The 10,401-nt window shown below is 41.4% G+C and overlaps 1 protein-coding gene across 1 annotated transcript; it reads left to right on the forward strand.

Moving 5' to 3' along the window:
- The first annotated feature begins 9,135 nt into the window (after nt 1–9,135).
- On the forward strand, nt 9,136–10,089 carry LOC147603450 (uncharacterized). Its single transcript, XM_086796813.1, has one exon. It carries the CDS (start codon nt 9,263–9,265, stop codon nt 9,806–9,808), a length of 546 nt encoding a protein of 181 aa, XP_086652939.1. The 5' UTR covers nt 9,136–9,262; the 3' UTR covers nt 9,809–10,089.
- The last annotated feature ends 312 nt before the right edge of the window (nt 10,090–10,401 follow it).

The raw sequence follows: 10,401 nt of genomic DNA on the forward strand, positions 1-10,401 counted from the left end.
TAGTAGCAGAGTAGCAAAAATCATATACAGGTGGAAGAGGGCAATCTCAAGGCAGGGGAAGCCAAAGAGGTTGTGGCAATTGGCACAAACAACAATCAAGAACAAGTTCCAGAGACTACTATTATTGTGACAAATTAGGCCATTTTATGCAAAATGTCGCAAGAAGCAGAGTGACAAGAAGAATGGAAAATTGCAACAAAACAATTATGCGTCTTCAAGCAAGAAAGCTAAAGATAAATATGAGCGGCTCATCCTATTGCTCATATTGGGAACGTTCCATTGGCTATGTAGGATGGCAAGATGAAGCACTTGTCAAATGTACTTCATGTGCCCAACATCACAAAAAACCTAGTTTTTATTGGGCAGATGTGATTGAGTAGGGTTTGTAGGTATGCTTCAACCCTGATGGGGGCTGCTATGTAGAGGACTTCAAGAACAAATATCATTTGGTTGCAAAGGGTAAGAGCATGGGAAAAATGTATAATTTGGATGTAAGCGTGCCTAAGGTCAAAGTTGTTATGTTTGCATAAGGTGTAAGTGTTGTGTGGCCGATATAGATATTTGGCACAAACGTATTGGTCATGTAAATGAGTAGCGATTGAAGTCCATGTAGAACTCTAAAGTTGTTATAAATTCGCCAAAGTTTAAGGTGGATGGAATGTATAAGGTTTGTAAAGCATGTCAATTTGGGAAGCAAACAAAGAATGTATTTCCATATGACAGAAATGTAAGCAAAAGGACACTTGATGTGGTGCACTCAAATGTATGGGATTCGACAAAGATGGCATCAATGGGAGGATGTCGTTATTATGTATCTTTCATTGATGACCACATGAGGAAGGTGTGGGTGTACTTCATGAAAGAGAAAAGTGAAGTGTTTACTCACTTTCAAAATTTCAGAATGTTGGCTGAAAAACAAACAGGTTTGTAGATTAGATGGAGGGGAGAATATTTCTCCAATGAGTTCAATGTGTATATGAAAAAGCATGGAATCGAGAGGCGATTTACATGTAGGGACACTCCGTAGCAAAATGGTATTGCTGAGAGGAAGAACAAGAACATTATAGAAGTTGCTCATGCATTAATGGTTGAGAAGAGCATGCCCTCTCATTGTTGGTATGAAACAGTTATGACTGCTGTTTACATTATGAATAGAATAGTGCATGGTATGATTCCAGAGGAGAAGTATAGCAGAAAACCAGATTTGTCACTCATGAAAGTTTTTAGATGCATTACATATATATATATTCCTGATGAGGTATGTAGGAAACTGGATCCGAAGGTTGAAAAATGTGTTTTTATTGGTTACTCCCTTGAGCAAAGGGGTACAGATGTTACAACCCTGTCACATGTGAGATGAGGGTGAGCAAGGATGTTGTATTTAATGAGATTAGTAGAAGGTATGCTGATCTAAAAGACTTGATTGGGGATGATGCACAAGAACAGGTGGTCACACAAAATGCAGGTCAACAATCACAGTCGTTGAGTGGACTGAGAGAGTCCTCTAATAGTGGGTCTATTGATAGACCATGGAGTGGTAGGCTATGTTAGAATGTCAGTCCTACAAATTCAGTAGATGCATCACATAAAGGCAAAGAGAAGGTTGATTAGCCCCTCAGGATGGCTGATATTTCAACAGAGCATTCATTTGTTGATGGAGAGTCTAGTAGCTTAGAGCAGAGCCTTGATGAGGAGTTTAGAATTTTAGCTATCGGGAAACCTAGTGTAGGAAGGCTAAGGTAGCCCCGTGAGGACACCAAGGATGGATCCAGGACTATGCAGATTGAATAGGGTGAAAAACCTTGTTTAAAGATTGATGTATGATGGTTATGTAGCTCACCATTATGCATATATGGAAAAGGTTGTGTAGGATGTTGAACCCACATGTTTTGAGGATGTTGTTGGCATGCAAATTGGGATACAGCCATGGATGAAGAAATGGCTACGTTGGATGTAAATAAGACATGGGAATCGGTGCCTTTACCTGAGGGTAAAAAGGCCATTGGATGTAAGTGGATGTACAAAGTGAAGCACAACTTAGATGGAACAATTAGCAGGTACAAAGCTAGATTAATAGCTAAAGGTTATGCTCACACCTACGACATTGATTATGAGAAGACATTTAACCCCGTTGCCAAGATGACAACCGTGAGAGCTATAATTACAGTGGCAACGTCAAAAAGTTGGGTCTTACATATCAGATGGATGTAAAGAATGCATTTTTGTATGGTGAGTTGCAAGAAGAAGTGTATTTGGACTAGCCACCTGGTTATGAGGATTTGAGTCACCCAGATTATGTGTGCAGGTTGCATAAAGCCTTGTATAGTTTGAAATAGGCACTGAGAGCATGGCATGACAAAATCGCACAGTATCTTGTCATCATTGGCTTTCATATGGTAGATGCAAATCATTCACTCTATTTGCAAAAGAGTGATAAGGGGATTTTTCACATTATCACCTATGTGGATGACTTGATTGTTGGGGGTGATAATGATGAGCAAGAAGTTGAACATGTGAAGGTTCTCCTCAAGAAGAAGTTTGACATGAAGGATTTAGGTGCACTCAGATATTTTCTTGGCATTGAGGTCATCATGACACTTGAGGGCATATGGCTATCAGCACGACAATATGCTTTGGACATGTTGTCCAAATATGGTATGGCTAGCTGCCCATTTCTATACCACTAGATTAGAATGGCAAGCTAAGTGCAAATACAGGTGAGATGTTGGAGAATCCCACTATATACAGGAAGATAGTGGGTAGCTTGATCTACATGATGATCACCAGGCCAGACTTGAACTACATAGTTAGGTTGGACAGCCAGTTTATGTAGGTTCCTTGGAAATGCATTTGGATGATGTGAGATGTGCACTACGCTATGTGAGGTCCACAGTGGATTATGGTCTCTTGTGTATGAGATTGGCATAGAGTTGCAGGTATATGCATACATTGATGTAGATTGGGCTAGTAGCATTTTGGATAGAAGATCTACTAGCGGATTTATGTTTTCCTCTTGGAGTGGTGTTATTACTTGGAGCAACAATAAGAAGCAACCAATAGTTGCCTTGTCGAGTATAGAGGCAGAGTACAAGGGTACTATAATGGCATCATGTGAGATAGCTTGGTTACACAAGCTACTTGGAGATTTGGGACTGCATGTGGATAGGTAGGTTGTCATTTATTATAACAACCTTAGTAGAGTACATTTGGCCAGGGACCCAGTGTTTCATGCACAGACCAAACACATAGAGATCCGCTACTATCACTTCATTAGAGAGAAGGTCTTGGCAGGAGATATTGATCTTATGTACATCAGCATAGAGGAGCACGTTGCTGACATTTCCACTAAGGCTTTTGGAGTTGAGAAGCTTTGCAAATTTTGCAGCATGCTTGGAGTCTTGGGGATGGAGTTGAGCTTAAGGGGGAGTGTTGAGACGTCAAGCTCCATGACGTGCCTGGGTAACCGTTCCACATTTACATCACTGGCACGTTTGGTAGCCAACATGACGAATCTTCGCAATGATTCTATGACTCGACTACACTTACATAGTCCACCCACTGAGTTACATATCTTGCCAGCTCACCTATTTAGCCTGTTCACGTTATGGACCCCTTGTACATAGTACTCTAGTACTTGTGTTGGGTTTTGCACTTATCTTATGTAGCCTTTTTTTGAGAGTAAGAAGAAGATTTCAGCCTTCCATCTTTGTGTGTGTGCTATCCATTGTTGTGTGAGTGTGTGTGTGCTTGCAATAGCTCAAGCTCTCTCTCCTCCCCCAATCTTTTCATATAGTAGCAGTTGGTTATTTCATGATTTCCATACCTTCTTTAATATCTATACCACTGGTTTTCTCTTGCTACCTTCTTTTGAGAGTAAGAAGAAGAAGAAGATTTCAGCCTTCCATCTTTGTGTGTCTGCTATCCATTGTTGTGTGAGTGTGTGTGTGCTTGCAATAGCTCAAGCTCTCTCTCCTCCCCCAATCTTTTCATATAGTAGCAGTTGGTTATTTCATGATTTCCATACCTTCTTTAATATCCACTCCATTGGTTTGCTCTCACTTTGAGGAGTGGGCATTCATAGGCTATCTGGTTATTCTATAATTCTCATCTAGGAGCTAGATGAGAATGACCCGACTCTCTCAGTCCAACCTTAAGTACCCCTTCAAGTCCTTTGATCACAGCTATTCCTTATGTCTTTGGCGCTCTTGGGAGCCTCAACCTTCTTTGACTCTTGGCTTTTGATGTTGGGATCCATCTTGGTCACTGATTCTGATCATAGGATATCTATGGTTAGGATGCTTGTAAAGATATCATCAAAGTCTATGGCATTCCGCGTTGATGACTTTTGGCATATAAAGCATCACGTAGTTACTTACTTCTTAAGCCTTCTAAGAACAATAAACTCAGCCTTGTTTGGCCTAGTTTTCCCTCTATGAGACACTTGCTATTCAAGTTCTTGAGACGGTTGATGCAGTCTCTCATGGTCTTGTGGTGGTTAAGCTGTTTGTTCCATGTCTCTGTCTAGGAATCTTCTAATAAATTGAAACTAGAGCAAAGCTTTATTCTCTAGAGTTAAGCTAAAAGTATCTATCTTGGTTTGAGTATCAGTCACCCTATAGTACTGACTTGTTTGAAGGCAACTAGGTGGTTGTAGGGATCTCCCATTCTATTTAACTTCGGCTATGAGAAAGGGTCTTATCCTAGGGATGACTATATTATGTTTCCTCTCTTAGTCCCCTAGGAGGTCTCATCAATGTTGGAAAAACATCAATGTTTCGTCTTATTTTTGGGTCACATGAGTTCTATTAAACCCAGTTTCCCTTGGTTCCATAGCTTGCTCAAGAGTCATCAGGGTGGGTCTATCTAAGTTCCATTCTAGGAGGTCCTTGTGCATATGGTGGTCCCATGAATCCATAGGCCACCCTAATGATGCTTCTCTTAGTTGTTCCAGAGGTACAAAGCTTAATTGTGTCAGAGGGTATCCATGCACCAGTGCTTCTCTTAATTGTGTCAAAGGGTATCCATGCACCAATGCTTCTCTTAATTGTGTCAAAGGGTATCCATGCACCAGTGCTTTCTAACCCATTTATATGTTTGAGACCCTATTGTCGGCTCTCTACTCTCACTGCTCCCCCCCATCCCACGTGTATTAGTGCTATCAGTTCAATTAAGGTTATAGGCCTTTTGGAAGGCTCTCTCCTCACAATTCTTCTCCCAGTGGAAGCTAAATGCTCCTCTCATATTGGGTCTAATGTGGAGGGAAGCCTCACCTCGGCTTTAGGTCTGCGGTTTGTATCCCTTGTGAGTAAAATGAAAATCCTTTGCTATGCTTCTTGGTCTTGATATCTTTAAGAGAGGCCCTTATTTCACTCGACCTCAATGTTCTATATTCTGGTGGGTCTATGTTAGGTGGGAATACTTCCCCCTTGCTCAGACCTTTCCGTCCTTCTTACTTCCTTGGGATGTATGTATTACCATCCTCATCCACACATCTCATTTGATGCCAGTGAGATGATAGTTAATAAGGGGAGTGTCAAGAAACTTATGGTTTCCCTCAACATTACTTTGTGTGTTCAAGATGCTAAAGAGGTTACCTTGGGCATCCTCATATAGGCATCTGTTGCCTTAATTGACTCTTATCCTCCTTAGAAAGAATCTATCAATCACATTTGGAGGGTTGAGTGGTTATTGGCTCTATGTAAGCTCTTGAATTCTCGATGACTTTGTGAGGTCCTTGTGCCCCTATTGGCATACGCTGGAGGAGTCTCGCATAGGGATATACATATTTTCCTTAGAATCTACATAAAACTTGAGTCTATCACATCGTGAAGTGATGATAACTTTTGGGTTATCTAAGATTTGTAATTCATGTCCTATAGTCGAAAGTGATCATGAATGACAATCCTTCAATCAAAATAAGCTATAATATGGGTATCCTTGATGACATAGCTGGCAGTAAGGCATCGCTGGCAGTAAGGCATCGGTTTTTGGTACCGACACCCAATTTAGAGCTATTAGAGCTAGATCTACCGAATTCCTTTTTGAATAGAATTAAACCCAACCATTCATGATACCCATAGTGACGTAGCACCTAGAGTTTGCTTTTGAACTTGTTCCCTAATATTCTCGCTGATGGCTCTTCTTTCTCCAATCAGATGAGCTTCTTGAGCTCTCTCAACCCTTCTTGTTGATTCACCCGTGTATACATGACGTTTCATCGGGGACGATCGTGATGTGCGCTATTTGAAAACTGGGCAATCAGAACTTGACGATTGGAAACCTGTCGAACTTAGAGACATCAATTGGAGTATCTCATTGATCTATGATCTTAAAGTGGTAATCTTAATTTCAAACAATTTAAACCGAACAGTCGGACACATGCGAATCGTCTCTCATGGTTAGAGTCCAGTGGTGTCGGATTGAAGATCATGAACAAAAGATCTGAACCAAATGATCGAACATGTGAATTGTCATGATCAAAGACCTGTGTACGATCGAAGTTACGATCGGAGTATTTTAATGATCGACGATCTTGATTGAATGATTGGACATATGAATCATCACGATTGAAGTCCAATGATCAAAGTGTTTGATTGTTAATTGTGAACAGACGTGATTTGAACCAAACGATCAAACATTGAAATCGTCCTAATCGAAACTCTTGAGCAGATGTGGTATTTTGAGATCAATGATCTAAAAAGTGCATTAAATATGGTAGTTGGTGCTGGTTTCAATGTCCTTTACACTGTAGGGATCTTTACTCACCTTTATCCCTCTTACAAGAGAATATATGTCAGGTACTTTGTCATCCCCCATAAGTTATGCTCAAGCATGTGGCATTGAAGGCCATTTACCATAGACTGCCACAAATTAATTAATTTTTGGCAACGATCTGGGTGCTTACATGATTATTTGGATCCTAGTCGATGATCTGGAAATTCTAGAGAGCACAATATATAGTTTTTTTATTTTTTAGGATTTTTGTGAATGTATTTGGGGTCTTTTAACATGATAGGGTTGCCTAGAAACACTCCAATGTCATGTTATTAACCCAATTAAATAAAAAACAACACCTACTAAGATTAATGCCTCAATTAATCTAATCTAGGTAAAAAATATAAAGAATGCTACTGTATAGTGCACTAATGTCCTAGTTAAGCTACGGCTAATGCTCATAGCTATGATGAAATCTATGAAGTGGAGAGATAGCCTATCTTAATCACACTTGGGAGAGCTTTCTCTTCATTCCACCACTCCCATGAGACAAAGAATTGAACAGAATAAGCACCATAAAACACCAAAGAGCTTGATCTTCATTCCACCACTCCCATGAGACAAAGAATCAAACAAAATAAGTACCATAAAACACCAAAGAGCTTGCTCTTCATTCCACCACTCCCATGAGACAAAGAATTGAACAAAATAAGCACCATAAGACAAACAAAGCTTGTTGCTCATTCCACCACTCCCATGAGACAAAGAATTGAACAAAATAAGCACCATAAAGCACAAAGAGGTTAAAGTTAGAAGCAAAAACCTATTCTAATCACACAAATCTACTCCCAACCACTCAAATCACACCAACAATCACACAATGCAACTCCACTCCTACACTAGAATGTATTTCCTCAACAATCAACTAAGGATTTGCATCCCAAGGGCAAGATAGAGTGGGGAAAATAAGAAGACTAGAAAAATAGCTCTACTCCCTTACCTCATCCAAGACGCTACTTAATCCCTGGTAGCGGTGCCATTTGTTCAAGTCAAGTCCCTTCTTCTTTCTAGCAAGAAATCATAGCACTAATGGTTAGACCACTTGTCTTGGATCATGGTAGTCCAACTGTGGAGGCTAAAGAAGCCAAGAGCTATGTCAATCTCTCTTGTTTAGTCCAATTGTAGAGGCTAAAGAAGGCAAGAGCTCAAGAGAAGAAGAAGAAATGATAAAATTGCCTTATTCACATTATCAAAAGTTGTATATATGCAAGAGGGCTTGGCCTGACCGCCCAACTTAAGTGGGTGCCCAATTCCTATCTTTGAGACCCATATATACAAAGGTTGGCAAGCTTCAATACAACGGTGGCCCACGGCCTAAACATAATGTGAATATAACCACGGGCTAAAGGTGAGGATTTTAGGTGCATGGAAAAGAGTTAACAAACGACGAGCTATGTGTAGCATTTTTGGGCATAGTAGAAGCTTTTGCGATGAATCTACTGATTTTTGGGCAGCAACTCTTGGTATCTTCGGCGACGAAGGCAGGTAAAGAGAGAGAGAGAGAGAGAGAGAGAGAGAGAGAGAGAGAGAGAGAGAGAGAGAGAGAGAGAGAGAGGGGGGGGGGTCAAGAACATGAAAAACGGAAGAAGAGGCCAGGTACAAGAATGCGACAAGAACATGGCTAGGCACAAGAAGAAGAAAAGAGGTCAGGAAGAAGAAAAGCAAAACCAATCGGCAAAGGGGCAACAAAACATGAAGGAGGTGGGGAAAACAAAGAGTGAAAAATGGAAGAAGAAGCCATGCACAAGAACACAGCCGAGCACACGAAGAAGAAAGAAGGTCAGAAAGAAGAAAAGCAAAACCAACCGGGACAAGTAAGAGAGGGGAACAAGAAGGCCAAAATCGCAGCATTGTGGTAAACCAGAAGAATAAGCAACCGACAAAGCAAAAGAAGCCAGCAAAAGCGTGGTAGCCTTGTACAAGCAAAGCGAGAAGAAGCCCTAACCTAGTCCATATCCCCAACAACAACAGGAGCACCATCAACAACAAAAAGCGAAGATGAAGATGAATTGGCAAGCACCAAATCCTATTTCATCAAGCCCACTTCGAAGTAATGCAGGCCTCAACTACCATTCACTCGTAAGGAAAGGTCTACTTAAAGAAGATTGCCACTAACACTGTACATTTGGCTGAACTCATGTCAAAGGAGATGCTTGTCCTTGATCAATAGCCGAATCCGTGAGATCAACCAATGCACATAGTTGCTCGTTGGAACGGAAATGAGGAGGACACACACATGCACACTTTCAACCCTCATAGCCCTATTCACTACGCTGACGCTGTTAGATACCATCGTTATATATAATATAAATGTATATATATATATATATATTTTGAGCTTGGGAGAAAACTTACACACTAGATGCCATCACTTAACAAGCTACCATTTTTTTTTCCCGAGCCTAACAACCGATGAGGGTTTACATGTAGGTGGCTCTGCAGAAATGGAGGAGTAACGAAGTGGGCGCAGAAGTAGGGTTCTACCAGTATGGCAAGTCGAGGGTTTAGCAGGCTGAGGGCATTGTGGGCATCATGCCAAGGCCATCATCATCAGCATCATGTTCAAAGCGGCTGGCTCCAGTCTAGGGTTTTCTCTGCACAGGCAGTAGCAGCACCTGCAGCAGCAGGAGGAGCAGAAGGTGAAACGGCCAAGAAGAGGCGGAGGAAGAAGAAGAACTTCATGGAGGTAGCACAGTTTCTGCCCAACTGGGGGATCGGGGCCAAGTTTACTAAATCGCACTGGCCGGCGGGTAACTTTTACCGCATCACAAATGTTAAGGTCTACAAGAGCGGCCGTCATGGCGCCGCATGGGGTGTTTTCCACCACGAGGAAGTGGCCAAGACCGGCGAGATGCAGAAGATCGGCGGCGTCAACAAGCGCTGCTGGCGCTACGTTCCCGAAGGAGAGCCTGGTATGGTGTGGAAGCGAACCATGCCTAAAGCTGATCGCCCCCTGAAACCTGTCCCTACCGCCATCGCTGACTCTACTGCCCCTGCTTCCTCTGCTGCTTCAACTCCTGAGGTTACTGCTTAATTTTCCGAAAACTAAAGAAAGACCAGGTGATTTGCTTGTTTTTTAGAGGTCTAGGGTTTAGGGTTTTTCCCAAGACAATCTTATGATGACTTGCAATATACTCCAAGGGCATTTTAATTTAAGGGTGAGTCAGAATCAGAGCAGTCTTATGATCACTTACGTACTCCAAGGTTTTTAAGGCCAGAACCAGGGTTTTTGTGGGCCAGTCCATTGTCGAGACAATGTGCTTCAAGAGCTTTTGAATTTCCAGGGTGTATAGGCTGCAATTAGGGTTTCCATGATGACTTACACTGTATATTGAAAGCTTTTGGTGTCCAGTCCACGTGATAATTTACTAATATGAGATGAAAGGCCAGCTTTAGGGTTACTACAGGACACCACATGACAACCTACTGATTTTTAAAAGCGGTTTGCATTTAAGGATTTAAAGGACAAATTACCAGCCAGTCCTTACACTGCATTTAGGGTTACTACAGGACACCACATGACAACCTACTGATATTTTTAAAAGAGGTTTGCATTTAAGGATTTAAAGGACAAATTACCAGCAAGTCCTTACACTGCATTTTAAGAGTTTTGGAATTTAAAGATTT

Source organism: Cibotium barometz, chromosome 64, assembly GCF_041138505.1.
Source record: "Cibotium barometz isolate CiBa-2024 chromosome 64, ASM4113850v1, whole genome shotgun sequence".
NCBI classification, from domain to species: domain Eukaryota; kingdom Viridiplantae; phylum Streptophyta; class Polypodiopsida; order Cyatheales; family Cibotiaceae; genus Cibotium; species Cibotium barometz.